The 26,597-nt window shown below is 39.8% G+C and overlaps 1 protein-coding gene across 3 annotated transcripts in view; it reads left to right on the forward strand.

Moving 5' to 3' along the window:
- Positions 1-23,172, forward strand: part of ALDH1A2 (aldehyde dehydrogenase 1 family member A2) — a 101,411-nt gene extending 78,239 nt beyond the window's left edge. For all 3 annotated transcript variants that reach the window (XM_021532056.3, XM_021532057.3, XM_021532055.3), the window contains 8 exons: positions 2,153-2,281; positions 2,412-2,525; positions 11,427-11,529; positions 14,001-14,185; positions 14,919-15,083; positions 15,515-15,672; positions 16,447-16,521; positions 20,993-23,172. In XM_021532056.3, the coding sequence (XP_021387731.1) occupies positions 2,153-2,281; positions 2,412-2,525; positions 11,427-11,529; positions 14,001-14,185; positions 14,919-15,083; positions 15,515-15,672; positions 16,447-16,521; positions 20,993-21,065 (1,002 nt within the window). In that variant the 3' untranslated portion in view covers positions 21,066-23,172. The remainder of the gene's footprint in view (positions 1-2,152; positions 2,282-2,411; positions 2,526-11,426; positions 11,530-14,000; positions 14,186-14,918; positions 15,084-15,514; positions 15,673-16,446; positions 16,522-20,992) is intronic.
- Positions 23,173-26,597: the final 3,425 nt, after the last annotated feature.

Here is a 26,597-nt window from a genome sequence, read left to right on the forward strand (position 1 = left end):
TCAATACTCCCCCTACACCCCAGCAGACACCCTCATAATAAAATCTTGCTGAACACAGCATGGGAATTGCACTGAGAGGGTAACTTTTTCAGAAGAGCCAGTTAACCAGCTTTGGCAGAAATTTCAATGGGAGGCTCACATACAGCTATTAAAATATTGCATGGAAGCTTTTTTGCTTGACAAAACACTGAGGGACTAATCAGGTCATTCTCTGATTTTTTTTTGTGGATGTTGATTTTTTATTTTGTTCGCATTATGACAAAGCCATTAAACATAAACACGGAGCAATTCCATTACAAGAGGAGCAGCCAGAAAAGATTACTTTATCAATGTTAAGCCCTTTTTTCCTATTTATATTTGTTGCTGTTTCATTTCTTTGTTAAGGGGTGGCTTTTGTGTTTGGCACTCAGCAGAAACCCAGAGAAATGTGCAATGACTCAGAGAGTCTGTGGCTACAGCCATCCCACAAACACCTACACACTCCTGACTTGGTTGTTATGAATGAGAGAATCCACAGCTCTGTCCCCGTTCCTCAGCCAGGCACATGGATAAGCATTTATTAAATGACAGCCCCAATATCTAAGCCCTGTCTTGCTGGACATCTCTTATGCTTGTTTCACTGAGCTTAACTGACAGACCTGCTGAAGGAACTTGGCCATAGGCCAAGCATCATGCCAAAAGCAGGATTAATTTAGTTTAGATGTGTAAACCTTTGTTCAGGGTACCCAGCCATCTACTATACATGTTCATTCTTCCCTCAGTTTTGTTGTCCAAAGCCTGAAGATGGCTGTCATAGCCATCTATTCTAACACCACTGCTGATCTGTTCTGTATTTCCTCCATGCTACCAGTCCCAGAGAACAGCCCAAGCTGCTGCATGTGCTTGGCCATTGCCTGAGCAAATACATTACTCAAAAATAAAATTAAACAGCAAGTCTAACACTGAACTCCTCATCCTCTTTCACATCCCAGCTTCCATCAAAACGTGCTCTTTGGCAGTGCTGTAGCATAAACAGGGCTATATAGTGCCCTATAAAACTGCTGTGAGCTCTCCTTGCAATGCCATTAGAAGTGCAGGCTGTTAGCACACTGCTGGCCCGACAGCTCCCCTCCCAGGTTTATGTACTGGAGATGGAATTAAAACATCACTTTGTCTCCGGAGTTTATAAACAACAGAGGGAGTAAAATATTGGGTGTTCTGTGAAGGAAAGACAGTTGTGTATTTTTTCAAGCTAGCCAGGGGCTAGAGAGATGTCTGAGAGTGGCAGCTGATATGCATCAGGCAGCAACACGTTCTGGCCAGTGGCTGACTCTGTGACTGATACTTTCTATTCTCCTTCTAAAAGAGACTGTTGTATGCATTTGTAAGAGCGATTGTGAAAACACAGTTATTTTATTACTCTGACATTTTCACTAAAATCAGCAGGACTATCCACTTAACCTGCTAGGATCAGGCCTTGGTGCAAAAGGCTTGTTACTTTTATCTTTATCCAAGGCATGTTTGTGCATTGAACTAATATAATTCACTACATCATCTGCTGCAGTTCAATGAAGGACAATTCAAAATTTTATAGCAGCAAAGAGTTTCTCAACTTCTTTTTTACTGTCCTTTTAATGTCTTCCATATAGATTTCTCAGTAAGAAGTCTTCAAGAAAATGAAATGCTTTGATTGAACATTGACATTTATGGACTTTTTATTGCAATGCCATCAATTAAGGATTATATAATTTTGAGCATAAATTTTATATCTTAAGATGGGATATGAAATTTACATCCAAAACTGCTTCAACATGAACAAACAGTTCTTTCCAAATACATCAGAAGCAAGACCTATTTTCATGGGGGAATTAAAAGTGCCAATAGCAAAACAGTAAATGCAATAAAAAGTTGTGACTTAAAAATTTAACAGATAACAGAACTTTTTAAATGGAGATTGCAGGTGGGGCTTGTATTTCTTTGAACAGGAGAGAAAGAACTAAGAAGCCACTGTTGCTTTCTTAATGGCAGTTATTTTTTAAAAATCCTTGCTTTGTGCTGGGAAAGATTTATGTTGAGGATCAGCCTGAGAAATAAGTGAGGTATCAGCTTGACATCTTGAAAACAAAACACCACAGCAATATTTTTCCATCTATCAACTTTTTTTTTCCTACAGTGGAACTTCCCCCTGCTGATGTTTGCATGGAAGATTGCTCCAGCTCTGTGCTGTGGCAATACAGTAGTTATTAAACCAGCAGAACAAACACCACTCAGTGCTCTCTATATGGGTGCCCTCATCAAGGAGGTAAGAAGAATTGAGGGAAGTGAAGTCTGTCTCTCCTTGTGGGGAGGGAACCACCAGCACCTGCCTGCTTTAACATGCTCTAACAGTTCTCATAAGTCATGCTTACCTTCATTCATTCCTATTTTGACAGGCTGGCTTTCCACCAGGAGTTGTCAATATTTTGCCAGGATTTGGTCCAATTGTTGGTGCAGCCATAGCCTCTCATGTTGGTATTGATAAAATTGCTTTCACTGGATCTACTGAGGTAAGAGGATTCACATGTTACTGTAAAACATTAATAAATACTTTAGTCCTTGTGCTATATTTCTTACTGCCACTGGGTAAAAGTGCTACATCTAAATTACAGTGGTCTGTGCTTCCCAGCTAAACTTATGTACCACAGGACTTCCCAAGCACAAGCAGCTCCTTTCCTCCAGCCCCTGCTGTGCTCAGCACCTCAGCACAGGAGATATGCCTGGAAAAATATTGCTGGGATTTCCTGTGGGCTTATGAGGATGTGAATCACATGCAAGTAGGCAGAACATCCCTTGTATATCATAGCACACATAAGTGCTGCTTTAACATCCATAATTTGTGTATCCTGCTGTACTTGGGGAAAAGGGAGAGGAAAGGAGCAAATTGTGCAAATATACTTCAGCTTTGATGCTGCATACAAGTATATTAAGGTTGAGGAGGAGGCCTAAAAGGGAAGGAATGCAGGGAGAAAAGGAGATTATCCAAGGTTTCAGTTCCCAAAATGATGGAAAGAAGCTGGCCAGAGGATGAAGGGAGACAATTGTCTCCTGTATGCCAAAATGCCTTGCTAGGAGTCCATGCTGCAGATGTTAGAGAGGAGGCTCGCTCTGAAGAGGAAGGCTGCAATCTACGGAAAGACTAATCCCCAAAACTCTCATCACATCTTGCTCTCAAATATGTGCCAAGCTGGCTGTTATCAGGGTTGGGGTGGGGATGACAGAGGTACTCCAGACTGAAGTCACAGGAGAAGGGGCCTTATCTCATCGTCTGAAGGCAGACAGAAAGGAATCTCTGTAGGAGTTTCAGGGCTGGTTATATTTAGAGAGTGCTAAACCCGGCCCTTTTCAATTCAGAATCTGACAAACTATTGTATGGAGGGAGCTAAACCCCAGGGATCCAGTCTCCCTTTGATATGTTTGACTCCCACTCGTGGCAGTGGAAGGCTTTATGCTTTATCCCAGGGATACTGCTCTTCACAGTGAGGCAATTTGTTTTTGATTTGTGTTGATAAATTCACTGACCATGCAGCTCTGCTAGATATGTGTGGGTATCTCCCTGGTGGGCCCAAGGATTGCAGAGACCAGCTCAATTATTTCAAATAAATTATTCTGGTGGAAGTATTCTATAATTGAGTTTGCAAGTCACACACAAACCTAAATTACCAGGAAACTGTAGCTGCAGTTGTATGCCTAATTTGCATACATAGGTATTTTGCAATTACTATATGCCTGTACATGATTTTTTAATGACAACTTCAGATTCTAATATACACAGGTTACATTCTAAGTCAATGGCTACATCAGATTTCAGATTATTCTATGGAATTACTCTAGTCATTACATCTCCTGTGTCCAATTAAGATTACCATCCTGGAATACTGAAAATTTTAATATGAGCTGATTACCCCCCATAAATTAAGTTGAAACAATTGTTTTCATAAAGATATGTGGTCTCTGTTTAAGATAAATACTCTATTATACAGGATGTTGCACTGTTTGGAAGAGGAAAAATACAGATGGGTTAGGTTTCAAAGTTGTCTCTTGTAGCCAAAATAAATTTTTATTGTAGTTCCAGACAGCTTTAGTTTTAATAGGCGTTTAAACTCAAAAGCTGTGGGTTTTATACTAACTCAGTGTCTACCTTTAAAAGCCTTACTAATAGGAAGTGAAAAGCATTACAGAGATGAAAAAGCAATTCTCTAAGAACCTAAAGCAAGAACAGATGGATCGTTTTAATGCAGAGTTAGTGTAAACTATTCCATATTGTTTCTGATTTCCTGTAACACTGAATTTTTGTAACAGCAAGTCAACATTGTAACATTTTAAACACCATGTTCTGATATGAGCTGAACTAGAGTCTCTGACTCCTCCAAAGCAGATTTCAAGTTCTAGTGAAATAATAGAAATATTTTGTATCTCTGGTTCTTGTCTGAAGCATGTCAACTGTACACTCCAGTGATGGGGATTTCCAACAGCCAGTAGGTGTATAAACACCACCTATTAACTCCATTCCTCCATTCCATCCATGTGCTAGTTAAGGCAGCTCATGATGGGCAAGTTAATGATAAAACCTATCAGTACAAATGCAAAGATCTTTAAATTGAGATTCTGAAGCACAGGTTTTTCTCAAGTTTTCACCATGAGGTTCTTTTATATAAGTTCTTTACCTTTGAAGCATACATATGACTAATGAAAACTCTCCATTTGCCTGTAAAAATCACAAAAAATTGGCTATTTTTTCTGTAGTGTTCTTGAAAGGAAGAAAACAGGCTGCTCCTCCTAAAAATAAAAAAAGAGAAAAAAAAACCCCTAATGTGTTCCAATATTTGTAGAACTCAATCCATAGAAACATAGAAATATTAGCCAAAAGGCCAAGTTCACAACCTTACCCCAATAAAGCCACACCACAGAGCCTCCAGCCTCACACCTTATCTTGCAACAGGACCAGTACCAGGTGCTCACAGAAAAAGAGAGTGATCCATGTGTAGAGTGATCCTTTCCTTACTGCAGCCTCACAGCTTCTGACAATCAAGGACTGACACACTTCCTGAGCCCAGAGGTGCATGTGTACACTTGTATTCCGTGTGCCAATGGCCTTGTCACCCATGCATTGGTCCAGTACCTCTTGACACTCCTGATGACTGGGAGGCCTCAAGCCTGTGCCCATGCAATGACAACACAGAAATAACTTTCAACTTCTGCTTCTGATTTCTAGTTTAGAGCTATCCAGTGTGCACTCTCTTCTCTAGGTTTTAGATTCTCAGGTGCTCTGAATATTTTTTAAATACTGCTATTTACTCCCCCCACAACCAAATAATGCAGGAAAAAGCAGAGAGAACTCTTTTTCTCTGGTGCCATTACTGTTTGATTTCACTTTTCTCCATCTTTCCTGCTGCCTCTCCTTTTATGGGTTTGCTTGCACACATTAAAAGAACAGTCTGCCAACTCTATCATCTCTCAGCCTATCTGGTTCTTATGAAACACTCTCCCATGGATCATCTTCCTCTCCCAGTCCCCTAGTACATGGATCTCAAAGCTCTTCCCTCCACAGCTCACTTGGAAGGGGAAAAGTTCTGCAAACACCTGGCAGGGTATGGTTTTCACTCTGACAACTGTCACACTGAAAGAAATAAAATCACACTGAGTATGAAAGCCCACCTAAAATACTGTGCCTCCTTAGATTCCAGTAGCTTTCTTGGTTTCTCTGCTTGCTTCGGTTCACTCTTCAGCAGCCTGTTTGGTACAGGCATTCTAACCAAAATGTTTATTTTTACTGTGCTGGTTTTAGTGAACCAGGGCTAATCCATGATCCTCCTTAATTACAGCAATCTCCTCTCAGGCTTCACTGACACATTTTTCCTCATCTTCCACAATCAGAAGAAATTTAAACTGCCATAACCAAACTTTCTTCCAGCCAATATGACCATGTTAACAGTTGCTTCTATCCTTTTCCTACCTTTCCTTGAAAGTCCATAATCAATGTACATATCTCATTACATCTTACTGAATTTCTCCTTGCTTATTCTGGTCCTGAGCTGCAGGGTGAAACTCCCACTCACTGGGAGCATGGGAGAGGTACTGAAAAGCTCAGCTGTGTCCCACTATCCCCACTGTTTACTGTACATGCCTTTCCTTTTGCCCCTCTCTGCCTCAGCTTCTTCACAGTTCCACATATTCTTGTCTGAATTCCTTTAAAAACAGATTAGCAACAATTTAATTAAAACTAGTAATTTACAATTTCAGAGTCTAAGAACAGGTCCAAATTCAGGATGTCCGGCATTCCCATGTCTGCTGTTAGGCTGCAGTGTTCAGAAGTACAGATGTTCTGCAAGTCTCTTGCCCAGTGAAGTAGCAGTGGGCTTTATGTGTTTCCAAGACAAATGCTGATGAGGGGACAATTTTACACATACCAGAAATGCAAAGAGTTTCTTTATATTTTCTTATTCTCTGAAAGAACTTTTGCTGTGCAAAAAAGATGAAAGGCCTTCAAATATCAGAAAAAAAAGCAGCTATCAGAAGCCAGTTTACTCTTAATTTGCCTTTATTTCCATTCAAATCTGTGAGCTCAGTTAAGGCTTTGCAAATACAGTCATTTTCCTGCTGTGAGCTGTCTGCCCAAGTCTACCTGTGTGCTCTATCTGAACTGGAACTGGTGTGGGGATGGTGTACCCGTAAGTTCCTGGTACACAGGGAATAGTTGAGGGCAGTATGTTCTGGGTTTAAAATTAGAGATTATTATGGAGAGTAAGAAGTTATAAATATTTCAGAATGCAGATTTAAAGCCCTTCCTGGGATAAAAATTGTATTTTCATTGTTGCAAAAGTTTAATGAGTTCTAATAACTTCTGTTTAAAACCAAATGTGTATGTAACCCCCAAATCAGACTGGCTTACAACTCCCTCCAGTTGTTAAATGCTCTCAAGATGAGAATTATAGATAGCACACAAAACATTTGAAGTTCTGGCCAACAAGAAATGTATCCTAAGTGGCTGGTTTCCACTTTGTTCAAACTACAACCCATTAAAATGCAGACAGATTTAAGATAGGATTCAGGTCTCTGTTCAGGCAGCTCTGTAGAGTAACCCAAATAAATATCCAACAAATTGGTTTGGATGCTTGTGTAAACAAAAGGTCTATAAACAACTGCAATAAACCCCAGCAAAAGAGTCTGCATTTTGCTTGGCAGAATGTTTTCTTTATGCACTTAGATTAACAAACCATGATCTCATCATTAGTCAACAAGATACTAGAGAGACCATCAAAGCAAACTACAGGAGAGTTGAGATTGATTCATGCCAAACAAATGTTTGTAGCTAACAGCTGTATTACCACTGATTCTAATTTACTCAGCAGGATTCTCCTTTCATTTCCAAAGTGAGATGAATGTCCCAATGCATGATGTAGACAGAATGTCTTCCTACTGCACAGGCAATGGGTTGTGTGAGCTCTTCTGGATCACACAACCGCTTGCTGGTTTTAGGCTTCATGAAGAATTGCAACCTGGCATTTTCTACTTTAGCAATAAGAATCCTAAAGGTGATCTGACCTGTTCTGAGAAGTCTGTGAGCTTATGGTGCCTACACACATGCCCTGTGTAAGGATTTAGGGAGGCTGCATTAACATTCATTCCTACTCCTGTGGAATCTTTTGGATCCTATCTTGGACAGCTTGTATCTCCTGAATGAGAAAATGTTTCCCTTCTCCTTCCTTTGTGTTTTTGGTAGGATTTAGGAAACTATTCCTGGGCAACTGCTGTGCTTCTTTGCCTACAAAAGATGCGTGTCAAAAGGAATCACCTTCTAAAATCCAGTACAAACAGGATGGTGTATCAGTCCTATCAGCATTATCAGGAGTTTAGCCACAGACTTCCATGGGGCCAGGATTTAACAAATGAGCCATTTATAGCTTAGGATTCTCTCCAGGAATTTGTGTTTAGGATTGCCTTTGCACTTATGCTGCACTATTCAGTATATTCTTTTCAGGGCTGCTCCTCATATAGGGTATTGCACAGTCAAATAAAGCTGCTCCTCTTTGTGCCAGTATCCCAAAGTTGCTTGTCATTGCAGGAGAAACACCCTGAACATGCCTGGAGGCTCTTAAATGCTTGTCGGAAAGATTTTGCATATAATCTGGAATTCACAATAAATAAGGCAGACTGAGTGAGCAGCAGCATGGGTTTGAGGGCTTTGCCAAAACAACGACATCCAGTGTCTCAATAGTGGGAGAGAGAAAAGTACTTCCAGAAAACATTGAAAATTTCTGTCTGGCCACATCATCTCCACAAAACTTAATCAATGTCTTGTAACTTGAACCACTTACTGTCCTACAGATATTCTTTCAATATCCCAAGAAAGGTATAGAGGATATTATTTAAAACACCTAACTAATGATGTATATCTCCTCTGTCATATTTTGCACTGTTCATGGAATATTCTAATTCATACATCTCCCTATGCAGTTCTTCCCTTCACTGTCTTGTCTGTGGCAGTGTCAGGAAAATGACCTGCTGTTCAGCTAGACTGCAGCTCATCTATATTCAGGTGTTCCCTGATGATTTACTGTTTATCTGTGAGTAGAGGAGAACCCAGACATTCTGAATGACAGAGCTTAGGAGGAAGTAGCACAAACTTTGGAGGTTTGCTTTTGACTCGTGAGACTTTGAGTGCTCTAACAGCAACAGGGAAACACACCTGTAGCCTTTAGAAATGCAGATTTCTGTCTGAAAATGGAAAATTAAGAGAACATGAAAGGCAACAAACGTTTTTAAATTTCTGTGCAAAGTATTTAAAATGCGACTGCTTAAGCCTCCTCTTGAAAGAGACATTAAACTTCCATATAGAGAAGGCATAAATAAACAACAATCAAATGTTTTAGATCATGATACATTCTCACTGCCCAGTGTCACACCATTGACAGACCAGAAACAGACCCTTCCAGGACTATCCTTCAAATAGCTCTGTTGCACAGGAGAGCCTCAAACTACTTTTTTAATCTTTGTTTTTGTTGGTCTGCATAACAAATTGTTTTCTTTGAGATGGACCAAATTACATCTGCCTCACCCTTCATGCAGTTTACAAGGTTATGGTGCTTCGCAAGCTATCCGGGGATACTCCTGATATCAATCTTGAAGCCTATTCAAAACAAGTTTGGGGAGTCAGGGCTTTCTCTGCCAACATTCCTGCTGAATAATCACACAGCTCCATTATCTGTGGGGGAGTCCTCTCTTGCAGCGTTCCCTCTCCGGGCTGTGCTGCCTATTGGGAGCTCAGGGATCGAGCCGAGAGACACCGCGGGAAGCGTGTCCTGAAAGCCCAGGCAGATTGCAACACTATCACTTATCCCTTTCATGCTGTCTTTCTCCATAAAGAGAGGCTCAGGCACAAAAGGCCGCCTTTGTCACTAAATAACCACGGTGCTGGTGCCTTCCCTGAGACTTTTCTCAACTTGTAGGCGCACAGGGCACAACGGGAGCACAGTGAACAAAAATGCAGAGCAGCATGAGCCTCACCATCCTGATGTCTACACTGATCTCTAACAGGAAAGACACAGTGAAGCCTTCTATTAAGTTTTTACTGGGAAACTTGACAGCTTCCCTGTATTAAAAATACCTCAGACTACACTTTTCCAAATTAACACCACTGTCTCAAAGCCCTTTGGACTTGAATATTTACCATATACTCTACTTGCACTTGCATACTTGTCAATTACTTATTTGCATGGAATCCTTTCAAAATCTTTACTTACATGTACAGAAGTGTTTTGACATTAAAGTAGAATGGAAAGAAGAGAGATGAGGGCTGGACACATCGCTCTGGCTTTCTTGGTCTGTCCTGCTCTTTGTGAATTTTTGAGGGGAAATACCTGCTGTTCTTTGAGAGAGGGAGGTTCAAGGCAGTGAGGGTGTGAATGGCATTGGCTGGCACGGGCTATAAACACAGAACTCTGGTTTCCAGTGTACATTTTCAGCACAGTTTGAGAGGATGGAATTTCCAGATGACGTGCTCGATATATGTGGTGGGGGTGGAAAGCAAAAAGGATCCTTTTTTTTCAGGTTCACTTCTGGCTGTCAGTCAAACATAGCAATAAAATCAGCTCCAATTAAGGGGATATGCAAGGAATTTCATGATAATGTCAACACTCCATTCCATCAATACAGGGGTAAAGAAAAAAGCTTTCCCTTTTCTTTTTTTTTTTTTTTAAGGAAAAAATCTCAGTCACACTCAACTGTGGTATCACCAGATAAACAGTTAATCACAAAGGTACATGAAGTGGTTCACAATTCCTTCATTATCCTGTGGGGTTTTTCCTTTTTTTTTTTTTTTTTTCCTTTGGGGGCCCTGGTTTCTGTTTCATTTGCTTTCTGATTACTCCAGTGCTGACATAACTTTCTCTAGCAGACTGCCTTCAATTTTCTAAGAGGTTCAGCTTCTCATCCATTAACCCCTTGCTGCAGGGAATTTCACTCACATAACCTTAGAAATAGAAAAAAGAGAGACCACAGTGCTACATGGAGAAAAAAACACAGCTCTGGACTCATTCCCATTTCACTTCACCTCTAATTTTCTGTGTGACATTAAAACATGTCCCAGTTAAAATAAAGCACTTACCAAAGTTCTTAGAATTCTCAGTATTCAACAGGTACTTTTAGTCCTGTGTTTTACCATGTAGGAGCCTAAATCTATCAGTGATTACTTCCTTAGCTGCAAAATTGTCACAGTTACAATACAACCGTACAAAAGGTGATCTATTTTGGATTTGTTGATCCAGGGAGAGGAGAATTTCCAGGGAACACAGCTTCCCCTCCAACTGTACTGATGTGGAAGCACATCAAATATGTAGCTGTCAGACTGCTACTCCTTTTAATGTGTGCTCATGTTCATTGGTAAGATCTGCAACTCGTGGCTGCTCCAGCTGACCCCACAATCTACAAAGACATTTTGGAGGTGATTTTGACCTTCTCAACCCATATTAAGATTATCTGTGATACAGCTGTAGGTCAGGTCTGGGATGGTGCTTTTGAAACTTCTTGCCTACTTGGTATTCTGCTCTGTACTGTGCTATGAATCCTGCAGAAGAGGAAGATGATTTCATCAGAATTTGATGTATTAAGGCTTGTGAACATATCAGTAGTTTGGATGGAAGCAATTGTAGTCACGTCCATTTCAAATTTCTAATTCAGCCCTCCTAAAATACCCTAAAAGAATGCCATTTTAGCATAGCTGTACATCTCAATTTCTAGGAGAAAAAAAAAAAAAAAAAAAAAAAAAAGCTGTCCACTACTGATGAGAATATGTTTGGAACAAAGGACCTGTTGGATTATTTAAAGCTCTGCTCTACTGATAGCCAACCCTGGCTGTTAAAATTAACTGTATGACTACATTCCCTGTAAAATGTGTCTCCATTTCCTTTCAGGTTGGGAAGCTGATCCAAGAAGCAGCTGGAAGGAGTAATTTGAAGAGAGTTACACTGGAGCTGGGTGGGAAAAGCCCAAACATTATTTTCGCAGATGCTGATTGTAAGTCAGCACTTCCATATTTTTGGTAAAAAACATGATTGAATTATGTTTTTTCCAGTTTTTTTTAAACTATTTTTAGGGCACATCTTTCATATAAAGTGAAGTGAAGCAATACAGCTGTATCTAATGGTAATTTTTCAGTCTTATAGAAGCAATCTAAGGTGTGCTATCTTTTATAAAATACAGTTTTTGAACCCACAGATTCATAGTCAACAAGAGAGCAGAAAAAAGGTTATAACCAAGCATATAGGACATGATGTTTTTCAGTTACTCCCACACACATTTGCCATCCTATGCATTGCAGCAAGGTGATTTAGTGCTTTAAATCTGGAAAATCTGTGATTTTTTTTGGTTCAAAGCAATTATAAAAAGGGACAACTTTTATGTAACTTTTTGGTAATCTAGTCAGTGCAGTATCCTTTGTTAAGTAGCTGTAAAGGGAGATTATTCAATTTGTTTAAATTTTCGCAACTAAAGAATTGTGTATTGAAATATCCTCACTGCCACTGTCTGCAGGGAGCTGAAAATTTTGGCAGATGTATGATGTTGTGCAGCTGAGATTTCTGGCACCTGAGAAGGTACAGGACAGCTGTTTAGGATAGGATATAAGCACAAACTGGAAGTTTCTGCTTAAACGATCAGCAACAAAATAGTTATAATGTTGATATCTAAATTAGGAGGTTTTGAAGCTAACAGCAGTTAAGATGAATGAGATGGTTCACACCTTGCTCTGAGCTCTTGTTTCAGGCTGGGTGCAGGCACACTATACTCAATGCCCTTTCTGAGAATTTTGCAACCCCAATAGACACATAAGGATTTGGTCTTCTCATTTAAAAGAGGGAAGTGAATAGAATGATTTTGAATAGCAGCAATTACAAGAGATGTTTACAATCCTGTATCCATTTTCAAAATGCATCAATATCTGAAAAACTAGGGAAAGCTTGACAACTTCCAGCAGCTTTTCTACAAAGAAGTGCTTTACCGAGTCAAGGACTGAAATTTCAGCCAGTCATCCTGGTAAGCTGAAAAGGCTCTCGTCAGCTGGAGGCAGACATGAATATTGCAGCCTTCTACCCCTGTTACTCATCTCCACTTCCCATCAGATATCACCACACCTCAAATGTCCCTCACCTGCTATCTCACACTTGAGCACCTAAACATTTCTAGTAGCATGACATGTGCCAGGGGCAGGTCTGTGTTATGACCTTCCATGGGGGAAGGACAACTGCTCTCTGGTCTTCCCACAATTACAACCTCCAGTACTTGGCCTAAGATTTAAACTTCAAGGCTCTGATTATTTAAAAACAGCAACTGGCTCACTATTCCAAAGGAGTTCTTTGTTCTGCTTGAGGAACACTGTGTGCCAAAAGTTAGCAGAAAGCATGATAAAGCTGCTGAAGGTTTAGTGCACCAAAAAAACAGAGTAGAATGGTTAGAGCCCCTCATGGTGAAAAACTGTTAACAATAGAGAAGAAACATTAGTTCATCAAGCTACCCACTAGTGCTTTCAATCTCCATGGAGCTACCAGGGAAAATTTAAATGTGCTCCAGGGAACAGCCTGTATAATTTTTCTTAAGACCACACTGAGGGAATAAAAAGACATATCTGTTAGACAGAGTTGTCTAGAATGTGCTGAAAGTAGAGCACTGTTGCTTTGTTTAGTCCATAAAAAATTATACTTTAAGCAATGTTCCAAAGTGCTACAACTGGTAACAGAGGTATTAAAGTGCTGCAGGGCATCAGTGTTTAGGGATTAATTCATTATTCTTGTCTAGAGAGTTATTACACCCAAAGTAAGAATGTGGCCTTGAATGTCTAAATATGACCAAATCCTCTGTCCTGTTTGGACAGAATGTGTTAGTTGTACCTCCAAGGAAGTTAGAGTAGAAATTGAGGGTTGATTTTTCTGTTACAGACCTATAATTTTAAGGCCCAGTCATCTGTATGGGCCAAGAAGAAATTTCTATGTTGCAGAAAAAGAATCTGGCTTTTTGGGAAGGACAGGTCTTGCCATTATCAAAGCCAAATTCTCCCATGTATTTGGTTTGCTGTAATTCTCACACAGTATTAACAGCCCATTGCCAACCTGGGATCACAGACAAATTTTCTTCTTCTATAGTGACCCAGTCTGATGTATTTATGTGGGTCACATTCTGCTTCTGAGGTTCCCTTTAAGGGTTTTACTTGATAAATGACATGTTGCTGGATATAAGACATTGGTGAAGTTGTTCTTGCATACCTTACTCCTATTGACTTCTAAGGCACTGTCTTAGCTTTTCCAGTGGGAATCATCCTAATCATCCTCATTTCTGACCTGACACAACTACAGGATATCTTGATTTAGTTTTATTTAACTAAATGCTACTACTAAAGTTTCAGGAATGTGACACTGTGTAATACACGCAGCACTGGTGCAAAGGGAGATTTGCCCACAGTGTTCCAGTGCAACATTTGCTGTCTTGTTTTCCAGTGGACTACGCTGTGGAACAAGCTCACCAAGGAGTCTTCTTCAATCAAGGTCAATGCTGCACTGCAGGCTCACGGATTTACGTGGAGGAATCAATCTACGAAGAGTTTGTTAGAAGAAGTGTAGAACGTGCAAAGAGGAGAGTTGTGGGGAGTCCTTTTGACCCAACTACAGAACAAGGTCCACAGGTAAAGGAGTAGGGCATTGGCTCTACAGCTCAGGAGGTGCCTGGAAGTATTTAAACTCCACTAAGGCAGAGATCAGTCAGTGAACACTCACTCAAGGTCCAGGGTATCTGCCACGATACATGCTTTCAAGATTAAAATTCTAAAGGAGTAAATAAGCTGTGCATCTCTGAGGTGTTTCTTGTTAAATAAAAAAATATCAGTTTAAATATCAATGTTTGCCTCCCAGTTTTAAGAGCAAGATTTGGATCTTCAGCCCCCAAAACACAGCTGTAAACTGTGAGAAGCTCTTAAAATCTCTGTGAATACTTAACTGTCAAGAACTGTCTACAACCATAACTGTGCTTGGATATCCAGAAATTCAAAGCAGAAGATGGGCATAATCAGAAATAAATCTTTAGAAAGTGTTCCTGCCACTAATAAACAGCTGGGCTTATAACATTTTTAGGAAGTTAATCTGGGACAAAACCTAATGATCTGCTTTTTTTGTGCTTGTAAACTAGATTGTTTAGCAAGAGTGTGGGTTAAACCACAACGACAAGGTGACACATCTTAAGAAGTCTAAGCCCGAGGTCACAGTCAGCACCTGCTTGTAGATTCTGGCATCTGCAGCTCAAAGAGTAGTGAATGAAAGCTGGAACCAATTCACTGGAACACAGCTTGTCTAAAAGCACCTATATAGACTTGGTTGTCAAGTACATGGTCTGCACATCAAACAGCTTTTTCTCTCTTTCAGATTGATAAAAAACAATACAACAAGATCTTGGAGCTAATTCAAAGTGGCATTACTGAAGGAGCAAAACTTGAATGTGGGGGAAAGGGGCTGGGGAGAAAGGGATTCTTCATTGAACCTACGGTGTTTTCCAACGTAACAGATGACATGCGGATTGCCAAGGAGGAGGTATTCACATGTGTGGGCAAGATCTTTTTAAAATATTCTAAATATTACATTTTTCCCCTTTTGTTTAATTTCTAAGACAAAACCTTCAGAGTGAAAATTATAACCATATTAAAAATATATCTTTTAAGAACTCCTTATACACACAGCAAGTGACAACAGCTGTGTAAGGAAGCTCAATTTTTGTCACTGACTGTAAAGTCTCAGGTATCAAAGAGGAGATATGTGTAGAATGGACAAGTTTGCCTGAGGCACCTGCTTTGGAAAATGCATGCAGTTTTACAGACAGATATTATCACTATTTATCACTAAATTTTGCTGTGGGAAATTTTAAAGAGTATAATAGGAGAGAGAAGATAATTAAGAAAGCAGAATGAAACAAGAATAAAATGCTCTGAGGTGAGTAGTTTATTAATTATTAAACTTTCTTGCAGATTTTTGGGCCTGTTCAAGAAATACTGAGATTTAAAACCATGGATGAAGTTATAGAGAGAGCCAACAACTCTGATTTTGGGCTGGTAGCTGCTGTCTTTACAAATGACATAAACAAGGCTCTGACAGTCTCTTCAGCAATGCAGGCTGGGACAGTCTGGTAAGCAGAAGTTATCCCACTCCCACTCTTGAACATAAAAGAGTTTGACTCACTATCATAATTTCACCGCAGTTTTGCACCCTTTGTTAAGAATATTTATGCAGCCCATCCTAGGGGTGGATCACTGGGCAAGCCATGGAACAGCAGTGGGGTGATTCTGTGGCTGCTCAGTGCTGGGGAATGCTGCTGGGGCTGGGAAGCACCTTGCTTCCCAGGAGCACGGCAGCCACTGCTGAGCAGCTTTACTGAAAACAGCCGGGATAAACGATCCTTGCTGGGGAGCACAGGGAACCTGGCAGGGTTTACTAAAGGCACAAAGGATTACCTACTTTCTACAACATTAAGGAACTCAGGGGACACCTCCTCTCCAGTCTTTAGGAATGGGGAATCCCAACTCTAGAGTTCAGTAGCTTGCAATTTATTATGTCAAATCTGAGTAAAGATCTGCAAGAAACTAAGGAGAAAAATCTAACAGCTTTGTTATAAATTGGCACTGAGGTTTGGCAGCAGATTAACAGTTCATTACTGAAGAGGTGTCCAAGGATATGGTGCTCTCCTCCTGCCTTCACAGGTCAAATCCAATTCTCCTTAGGAGTGAGAAGCAGCCTGTTGTTTTTGTATCATAAATCCCTCATTTCTTTTTAACATGAAACAAGTTTGTTATTAACTAAGAGGTATAGAGTGCCCTTAGCTCCACAAGTTTCAGCCTCTCTCTGAGTTATCCAAAGGTCTTTCTGGCAGTGCAGTTGGACTTAATGCCTCCTCCTGTTGCAGGATAAATTGCTACAATGCCTTAAATGCCCAAAGTCCTTTTGGAGGATTCAAAATGTCTGGCAATGGGAGAGAGATGTAAGTATTCCACTGTTGTTTTCTACATTGTTTTCAACTCTATTACTTGATAAACATTAGTGAATGCTTCCATGCAAAATAAGACCCAGAAATATTCCAACCTGAGAATCAGGGCATAATATAAGGTGACCTTTAATCATCATTGCTGGTTCTAAATGCAGTTGATTTGCAGATTTGCACTGGAAGGACACTTTTTTTTTTTTTTTTTTTTTTTAACTAACACTGCAAACTAACTTATTGGAATTCTCTTCTTATCCTGAAAGGAACTGAAAATTTCTGAGTATTTTTCTGGACTTGTAAGCTGTGTTTTCTGGAAGGTTTTTTTACCATATTAAAAATCAATTTTCTGAAAGACTCTCTCTTTGGTGCTGCTGAGTACTTGTTGACTGCTTTGCTGTACTTGTTTCAGAGCTGTTTTGCCATGTATTGTGCCTCTCTTGGTTGTTTTTCCTTTCTTCAGTTTTCACTATATTTATTAATATAGCTGCAATTGAATTTTATAAAAAAGTTATCAGCTTGCAGAGTTTTAAACAATGAAATCAGGCAAAGAGAAGGAAACAAATGTGTTCACATATCTTTGAAAAAAAACCCACTCGCCATTATAAAGCTTTCTGTCATTCCATTTAGCACTAAGTGCCAAATATTTTGAAATGGAGCTCCACACTCAAATGTTGTCCCATGTACCTAATTTAAAGTCTTACCAATTTCTCATTCTCATTACAATCACAAGGAAGTTTAGCAATTGCATCAGCCCCAGATTGGTTACATACCAGGGATTCAATTAATTTCTGTGCAGGAGGTATGTGTACCAGATATGTCTCACCTAAGTTTTCAAAATAGCTTATGGCTAATGGCAAACTCAGCAGTAAAACTAAAGTAAGGTCAAACTCTTTAAAACTTTAAATATGTTGAAGTATACAACTTGTTCTATAAAATAAGCTTTATGTAGTCTGAAATATTTTCCCTCGTAGTAGGGAGTACTTTGAATAACACATTCATACTATTCACATTCAGGAGTTATGAGGTGATCTCACACTGGCATAAATATGTCAGGTCATCTAACTCTTATCATTGTGAAAATATTCTAAAACTACTAAGCTCAATAGAGCACATGAGTAACTTGACACCCAGGGGTGACCCCACTGACTCCAGGGAGGTTCAACAGCAAGCAAAATATTCACATATATGCAGAGCTCTTAAAAGGGGGGAAACCCAAGCAGCACCCCAGCTCTCATGGAAAATCTGTGGTAATTGCACACTTGATTCCCACTACAGCTTTGAAAGTATTCATCATAAACAATAAATGTTTGGAATGGCAATAATCTCCATCTCAAAAAGATGCCTGAAAACCTACCTATGAGTAATTATTCTACTCCTTTCAGAATTTCTTTGATCAGATATCGCCTTCTAATTCACCTCCTCCACCCTGCATTAATACTTGCATACTTTTTATTAAAATGTCAGTTTCCTACATTCTTGTTTTTAAGGCATATATTTTACAGCATAAATAATGTTGAGTTGGGCAATTACAGAAGAAAAAAGTGTCTATATGTGTGCCATTGCTAAAGTAACACTATGTTACAGCCAGGTCATAACTGGGCCACTGTGCTGCCTGTGCCAGCACTGCATTATCTGGGACTTGTTCTGGCCCTGCATTTAAATTTGCAGGTTATCATCACACATGGGCAAAAAAACAACACAAAGTTGAGAACTGTTATGCTCATTTTACACTCCCACAAAAGTATGTGCATCCTGGTAGAGTACACAAAACAGGTGATTTCTGATTGCATTACTTACAATATTCTTGTATCCCTGAAGAGGTCTAGAAGACATGGGTTTGGGGTTTTTTTCATTCATGTTTCTTCAAAGCTTCCTGCCTGGGAGATGTAAAATTTAACTGCTGTAACTAAAAATTTGGGTGGTTCACCTCAGATAGCCACATGTGGCTATTTTATATTAGAGCTTCCCAAAATTCTGGCCTCTGTCCAAATGTCTTGAAGGGAAGGAAGTGCCATTCTACTTCAGAACTCTCCTTTAATGTCATAGGAATTGTTATTGTTTGGATAGCTCTGAGATACAGCACTGTACACCTGCATTCTGAAAAACAAGTGCAAGCAGGAGAATGGCTTGGAGTTGTAATTCTCTTATCTTTTTTCCTCCTGGACTGAGGGAGGGAAGAGAATATATAATACTTCTTCTTAGAAAGGATTTTATTCCCCTTCCCTCACACCCACACAATCAAGGGACACCTCCATGCAGATTTAACCCATGGGCTCCTTCCTCTTCACAGACACAACCTTTGTTCTCACTCTGATACCAAACTGCAATCCTAGAAGACCCAGAGTGGACATGGAATAGGATTATTTTGCACCCTGTATTAGGCTGTGGGGACAATTGAGCTCCTTAACTAAACACACACTGACTCTTCTGCTCCGAGTGTCTGGCATAACCCATCTTCCTATTCAGCAAGTGTAGCTTTTTAACTTTCAAAAAATATTTGCCTTAGAATTCATCACAATTGTCCTTCTCCAAACTACTGACCAGAAACAAAAAGCATGTAAAGTTCTGAAGCCTTGAGCTGAAGAAACAGACAATAATTCTCTAATTTTGTTTGGCAGACCAAGATCAAATGGCATTTGGAATGTACATAAACTCACTTGCTGCTGTCAGCCGGGTTATCTATTGGCTTGCAAAAATGTGTCCAATGGGTGTCTGGAGCTACACAGAAGCCCTGCTGAATCCAGAAACTTCCACACAGACACTGCCATTAGTTATTTGGCTCCAGGCAGCTCCAGGTGACAACTTCCACTGAGCCCTAAGGGCATGCTTCTGATCAACAGCTAAAGGTTTTGGTCATTCTTTGGAGACAAATCCACCACTTTCTACTGAAAGGTGGGGGTGGCATGGTTCAGCTCAATGGGAACCTTTCACATGTAAAAAAGTCTTCACTAATATTTGCTTGCAAGTACTTAGACTCTGGTAAATCTTAAAACTTCCTACTGAATCATCAGCCTACTGTATTCCTTAAACACTGACCACTATATCATGTATAAGGCTTCCCAAGCCAACAGGCACATCAGCTTTCAGAACTGCAGATGAAATGACATGGGCTGGTAAATACTGACATTTCTGTTCAATTGAATTAACTTTCCAAGGAAAGTTACTGGAGTTTCACCCCAATGTTGTATTTTCTGTAAAATCTGTAGTGTAGAAGTAAATACAAAATGGTCTATGCAACACTGGGGGCCTGAAGAGGGATTTAATTACCTCAAATAGTGGCCACTTGCTCCATTCTGAAACACTTACTAGAAGGAGGTGCTGAGAAATTCTTCTGAAATATTCTTTATGGTTCAGTTGGCATTAAGTCCTGCACAGGAGGATTCAGAGGGAAGGCAGTGTCAAATAGTAAACATGCATCATATCCATGCCAGCATGTTCTACGTTTCAATAGAGCAATACTGTGTGTGTCTTAGGGGTAAGGATAAAAAAAACAACCAAGAAACAAAAGTCTGTAAGAACTGTTGCGAAAAAATTCTCATTGAGTTAATATGGAAAAGATATTCTACTTCCACATTTGGACTGTTCCTGTTTGGAGGTGGGGACAGTGTTTGCTTTACAGACACAGCATATGGAAGACATAACTCCACTAATCACATAAAGAGACTTCTCCATTACTCAAAATAGGCACAGGAAAATAGAAATACCTGTACTGCAGAGAAGACAAGCACAAGTCCCACGATGCCAGGCAACATCTGCTCTAAACCTCAACAGAGGGACCAAAGAGATGAGCCAGGCTGCAGTTGACTAAAGCAAAATGTTAACAGCATTCAGAAACACCCATTTTTTAAGCATAATCTACCCAAAACAGAATGTGTCCCCGTCAGAGCCATGTGTCAGATGACTGGGACCTAGTAGGTGCCTGGTGTCCAGCAGTATGGAGATTCTTATGTAACGTCCTGTGCCAGGACAAAAGGAGGAATTTGACAGGGAATTGTAGAAGGGAATCTGAGCAAACGGAACCCTCTGCCACATTATGTGCAAATGGTGATTTCTACTGCTGGATGTGTTGCTAGGGAGAAAAGATCAGTGGGTTAGGAGTCAAGTTCATCTTATCCATGGCTGTAAGCTGTTAATTTTTCATTATGCTCAGTGTGGACCTTCCCTTTCTTGAGTGCAATATAAACAGTAATTTCACTGGCCAGTGAGGTAGGTCTTAGTGCTTGGATATTTTCAAGGTCTAAGAAGGACAAAGGACATCAATTCACTTCTAAAAGCTCTATCAACAGACAGTGAGTATTTCTGGGTTTACTGTTATGTATCTCCTTACCAAATTCTGATGTCATCCATTTTTCTGATCTAAACTGAACTGCAATTTTGGGTTATATCTTAACTTTATCAAGAAATCACTTTGCAGATTTTTTTCTTGATAAACAATACCTGGTATAAACTGATGCTGTAATTTGTTCTTTAGGGGTGAATGTGGATTGAGAGAATATTCTGAAGTTAAAACTGTGACAATAAAGATCCCTCAGAAGAACTCCTAAAATTACAGAGGACCATGTTGTGCAGAAGAGCACGTGATGCCACCTTCTCTATTCCTTATGGAGACCAGCACTCAGGAATAAAAAGTGTTACACAATATATATTTAAGAAATTAAATTGCAACATATATACTGGGCACATAACTGCGTACGTAATGCAAACCAACTTTGCATGTTATCCTGAAACTCTCCTGAGAATCATTACATCTTTATAAAACAAATCATAATGAGATAAAATTGCTACTGTGCATCATTTAATAATGGTTCCAGCTATAAAACTGCTAAATGCAAATGCATGCACACACACATTTATCTCTTCCTTAAATAAACAAAATAAGTCTTACTGCTTTCAGGTTGCCTTCTCCAACAGACCTGCCTTGTGCTGACATTGTAGTTTCAATCAGGGCTCTACAAGCCAGATTATACCCAAAACACTAGCAATGAACAACAAGAACATGTGTCATTGATATTTCTAAAAAATAAAAGACTCTGAATGGTAATGGCCTCAAACCTGGAATGGTGGCAACTTTCCAGTTAGTACAGAAAGTGGTCAGACTGGGGAGGGAATCAATCTGCTGCATGGCCAATGAAAGCCAAATACTTATCAGTGAGATTTGGCTTTCATGGTTCACAGCAATTTGGATTTCAAAGCTTATTTTCATAATTATTTTATGTCTTGCTATAAGCAAAAAGTCCTCCTTCACTTACAGGAACTTGAAGGGATTTACCTGCCTGCCAAAAGAGCAAGGCCAGACAGGGTGGGTGGGTGTTAACGAGAACAAGAACAGATTCCAAGGCTTCACAGACTATTTTAGCTTTCACTGCTTGTCTAGTTTTGTTGTTGTTGTTACTGTTGTTGCTTTCACCTTTTTTATTTTTTAAACAAATATATACACACACAGGCTCCATTTATTTGTCTTCTATTAAACTGCCTGTAATTACACTGGGAATCATTAAGTACTTGTTACAGCTTTTACTAAATGATGTCTTGCCATCCTCACCATGCTTGTGCACCTCAGGTGATGTTACTGGCTGCTACTGAGCTTTCAATTATTTAGGTTTTTTTTTTGATCCAGGACAAAAATATGAGCAAGTTCTTTCAGAATTGAGGTGTTTACAGCCTGTCACATTATAACCTGCTGCCTACAGAATCTCTTCAAATCTATCACTGACAAACTAAACACTATCTCTTTCTTTTTTCAGCTGTAGAGCTCATCAATTCCCCAGATTTTTAAAAAGAGGTTCCATTTATGTTTTAACTTAGAATTAAGAAAATCTATTTTAGAAGTACAGCAAATAATCCACACAGTGTGGCTACATGATCTGGGGTGTAAGGACGGAATTACAGCCTCAGGTGTAAGTTTTCCTAACTGCAGAGTCTATGCTATGAACTGTTCAAAACTCCAGCCCTGATCAGAAACTAACTTCTGCATGTTTTTAACTTCCTTTAGTCTTTGAGGAATTCCTCTTAGATTTGAAGTTGTATGTGTCCTTCAACATACTGCTGGATCAGGACAAGAGTCTCCAGCACTTTGTAGTGTGGTGGCCCTCAATATTTTCTAACTCATGTCAAACTGTGTATGTGGTTTTAAGCAACACGTCTACAGGTCATTAATCAGAACTGATAGTACATTCACAGACATGGAGATAAATCAAAGTATTCCTGAGTTATTAAATTCAAATGCCATATACTTCTACTGTAGTGTATGTCATAGTGAAGAAAAACAATACGGCAAGTAAGAGATTAGTTATCTTTTAAACTGCAATATAAAATGTGAAAAAGGAGATTTTACTTCTTTTCTCCTATTTTCTCTATTAAAAAAGAACCTTTCTGTGCTTACAGCATTTACACCATGTACTCTTTTGTATTCTTTTCATGTATTTTGTATGTCTGTGCTTTATTCCCAATACATCCAGGTAAATATTATAGAGCTGCCATTTTTTTTCAACCCTGTCATTACAGTTCCATTTGATGTACATGGATTTGTGAAATCCCTTTTTAGATGTACCATCTGCATGGATCCAACAAAACATTTTTCCAGTCCCTGCAGCTTTTTGTTACAGTTTTTAATCATGTATATAGTTATATGTTATTAAAAAAGTAAAAGGATATTTTCTATGAAGTTTTTTCCATTAAAAAGGTTTAGAGAAAGACTTTAGACTGCGAGACTCCTTTATTGTTGACAGAGCTATAAAAATATTAAAAAAAATATTTTCTTAGCAAAAGATCTGCTCTCACAGTAGCTTTATTTTCATTTGCAAAAATGAATGAAGTAAAAGGCCAATAACATTTTCTGGAATATTATTGCAGCTGTATGAAAACACTTGTAAATTGCAGATCTAGGTCATAGTCAAAGTTCATCCTCACCATTATGGTCATAAAGTTTAGCTATTGGGGCAGGTCCGAAGTCATCAAAAACAGTGAGGCACCCTTGCATACTGCTGCATCACAGCTTAATTTTTGGATAATGTTTTAAAAAATCGTGATCATTTTTCTTTCTCTACTAGATGCTTCACAGAGATTAGTAAATTATCACTCAGAGTTTTTATGGAGAGATAGTATACTTAACTTTGATTTCAAAATGCTGAAGTGGGACAAGGACAGACTGAATTCACATGGTCAGGTACTATACAGCTCTCCCTCAAGCAATGCCTTTATTCCAGGTTACTTTCATTGCCAGGAACTGCATTCCTTTTTGAAATGGTGCCTATTTAGGTAAAGTAACTACTCAGTTAATACTGCCAAGCTATTTCATTGCATGGCAAGTAATGGTCACACCTCAGTGTCACAGAATAATACTGTTGATTTAATCAACACTTGAGAGGCAATCACAATGAAATAACTTGACTAGAATAGATGGGATAAAAGAGAATAAAACTTAATAATAGGAAGGAAATTGCATTCTTAGGAAGGAGCACTGTTGCTGAAAGTCCGGAATATCAGGTATATATTAAGCAGGTTATCATTTCTATTTAACAAGTGGCATGGACAACTCTGTCATGGGACTTTGGGTGGACAGTTGGCACTTTCCATACTCCCTATCTCTCTGACCCACCTGTCACCTGTCTCAGCACTCCAAGCAGTCACACAGGCACAAGCAACACAGACCTTTTCTGAAAGCAAAGCAAAGGAAGGAAGGTTGTTCTGGAACCCACTGAAAACAAGGAGTGTCTTCTAGTGAAATGAGCAAAGTTCTGGCCAGTGAAAGTGAATGTATCAATAAAAGTGTGCAGGCATAGTAAAGGGAGAGTTTGGAACTAATTGTGCATTTCTTCTAGAAAAGGATGTGAAGAAAGGGAAAATGTTTCAGTTCTGTGGCCTTCAGACAAAGCAGTGGCTATTGATACTATTTGGATAGTATTCACAGATTTATTTTTGTCCTGTTACGGAGAGTGCTCTTGCTCTTTCTCCCCACAGAGGCCAGGATGAGAAATCTTGCTTTGCATATGCAGTGGCACTGTGTGTCACAGCACCCTGTTATTTCTCAGTTCTGTCCTGGAAAAAAAGAACCATAATAACACTGAATTCAGGGCACCAGCTGAGCTAGAGAGGAAGTCAAAGACAAGCAATACACTGTACTTTTTACTTATGACTCTGCTTAGTTACACATAGAGCTCTGGAGGCTGCATTTACCACCTTCCATTTGCATCCATACTTCTCCATTTACTGCATGCTAAGTCCATCAACACAGGAAGTTATTTTTCTTGTAACAGCTTCATACCACAATGACTGATATTCACAGTGCTATATCTATCAGGAAGCAGGAAAAGCCTTTGTGGCTATTAGATGCCATCAGCATTCCCAACCCATTCAAGCAGATTTCTCTCAGCACATTTGACTACAGCTGCAGAAAACGCATCTTCCTCTCTTGTCCTCATTAAACATACAGTCTATAATTCTTTCTGTATCTTCACTGTACCTTCTGTGTCCACTGACAGTGCACAGGTATCAGGGAACTGTGTGTGGCTCAGCCAGAAAGCTCAGGAACTCCTGAAGCAACTGCAGGACTTAAGCATGAAGTTGGGCCATTTCTAAGGATAGATTAGTTTAAAGTGAGAATAGTGGTATAATCTCACATGACTAAAGTGTGGCTAGTATATGCTACTACTAAGGCTCTTGCAGTGAGGGGTCCCACTTCCCTCTTCCACCCAGCACAGTGTGGAGTGCTGGGATGCTGGTTTCAATAAGCACTTCCCTAATTTTTCTCAGAGGACCAGAACTGACATGCTGGAATTCAAGGTTAACACAAGTAACAGATGATTACAGCTGGCTGCAACACAAGTTCAGGCATTTCAGTGGTGCAGAGCAGGTTAAGTTTTCTGCATAGCCACAGCTGCTGCACTGAGTTGTGCTCAGCACCAAGTGCCTGGTTATCTGTGCCTTGGGCCCAGAGGCTGCACATACACACGGGACTGTCCCACCAGTGAAGAGAGGCACAAGGCTGATCTGCCTCTTGGTACAACTGGGGTAAGTCACCACAGCTGCTGCATAATGTCCCTAAGGGACCTAAGTCCCTTAGCTTACTGTTAGAGAGGGAGTAAAAGCACATCTGCATCCCTGTGGTTTCTAAGAATGGCTGGTTCTGAAACAGTTCTGCCAGCTGGGTTTATGTCCTGAACCCTCACCAAAAGCCAGCCTCATCCCACTAGCACAGGTTTCCTAGAGCTCAGTAGCATCATAAAGACCACAACTATTTTTTTTTTATATCATACATTTAAATCTACTCAAGCCAGTACTGAAGAGAGAACACACCTACAATCCACTGCTTCTTTATGGTAAGCATTTGCACTGTTACTTTTCACAGGTTATTAGGATGAATTTCATCAAGTAACAGAGGCTGGCTTGCACTGTGCATAGTACATGTATTTCTGGCTGCGCCTGCAGTGCCAGGAAGCACTCCAGGGAACACTTTTTCCACCTGATTTCTGTGAAATTTATAAACACATTATAGAGAGCCTTTGCCATCATCTGTAATACCCTGAAGTCACCAGTGTCCAGGAAGGCTGGGACATCTGCTGGGACGATCTGCCTTAAGGATCAACTGAGTCTACATTACTGATATATTCCCCAGTGCATTACTGTAACCATTCCTTGTATTGTCATTTAATCCTAGTATCTAACATCAAATCCTGCAATTCCAGGATGCTTTCAAGGTGTTTTTAACTGCTTGGAGTCTCTTTATGAGACACACTACATAGACCAGGATTGTGCAACCACCACAGCAACAGACTGTAAGAAAAGCTCCAGCTGCAGAGGTTGCCAAGGAGGCTGTGCACACAGCAGGCTGGAGTAACCCAAAAGGGTGCTTGTGAAATGTTTGTGCTGCTGGCAGGCAGCACATTGCCAGGACAGATCACACATCATGCATTTGCACATCAAATGAAGCTGCACTGGTCTGAGAGCATGGGAAAGGCCTGTCTTGAACGGCATGTGTCCTGCTTCCTAAACATGTATATTTTACACTTTACACTTGGTTATTGGCCAGATTGAAAGTACCGCAAGTTCCCCAAAGCTTGTCATTTTGCCTTTGAAGT

This window comes from Lonchura striata, chromosome 11 (genome assembly GCF_046129695.1).
Source record: "Lonchura striata isolate bLonStr1 chromosome 11, bLonStr1.mat, whole genome shotgun sequence".
Lineage (NCBI taxonomy): Eukaryota > Metazoa > Chordata > Aves > Passeriformes > Estrildidae > Lonchura > Lonchura striata.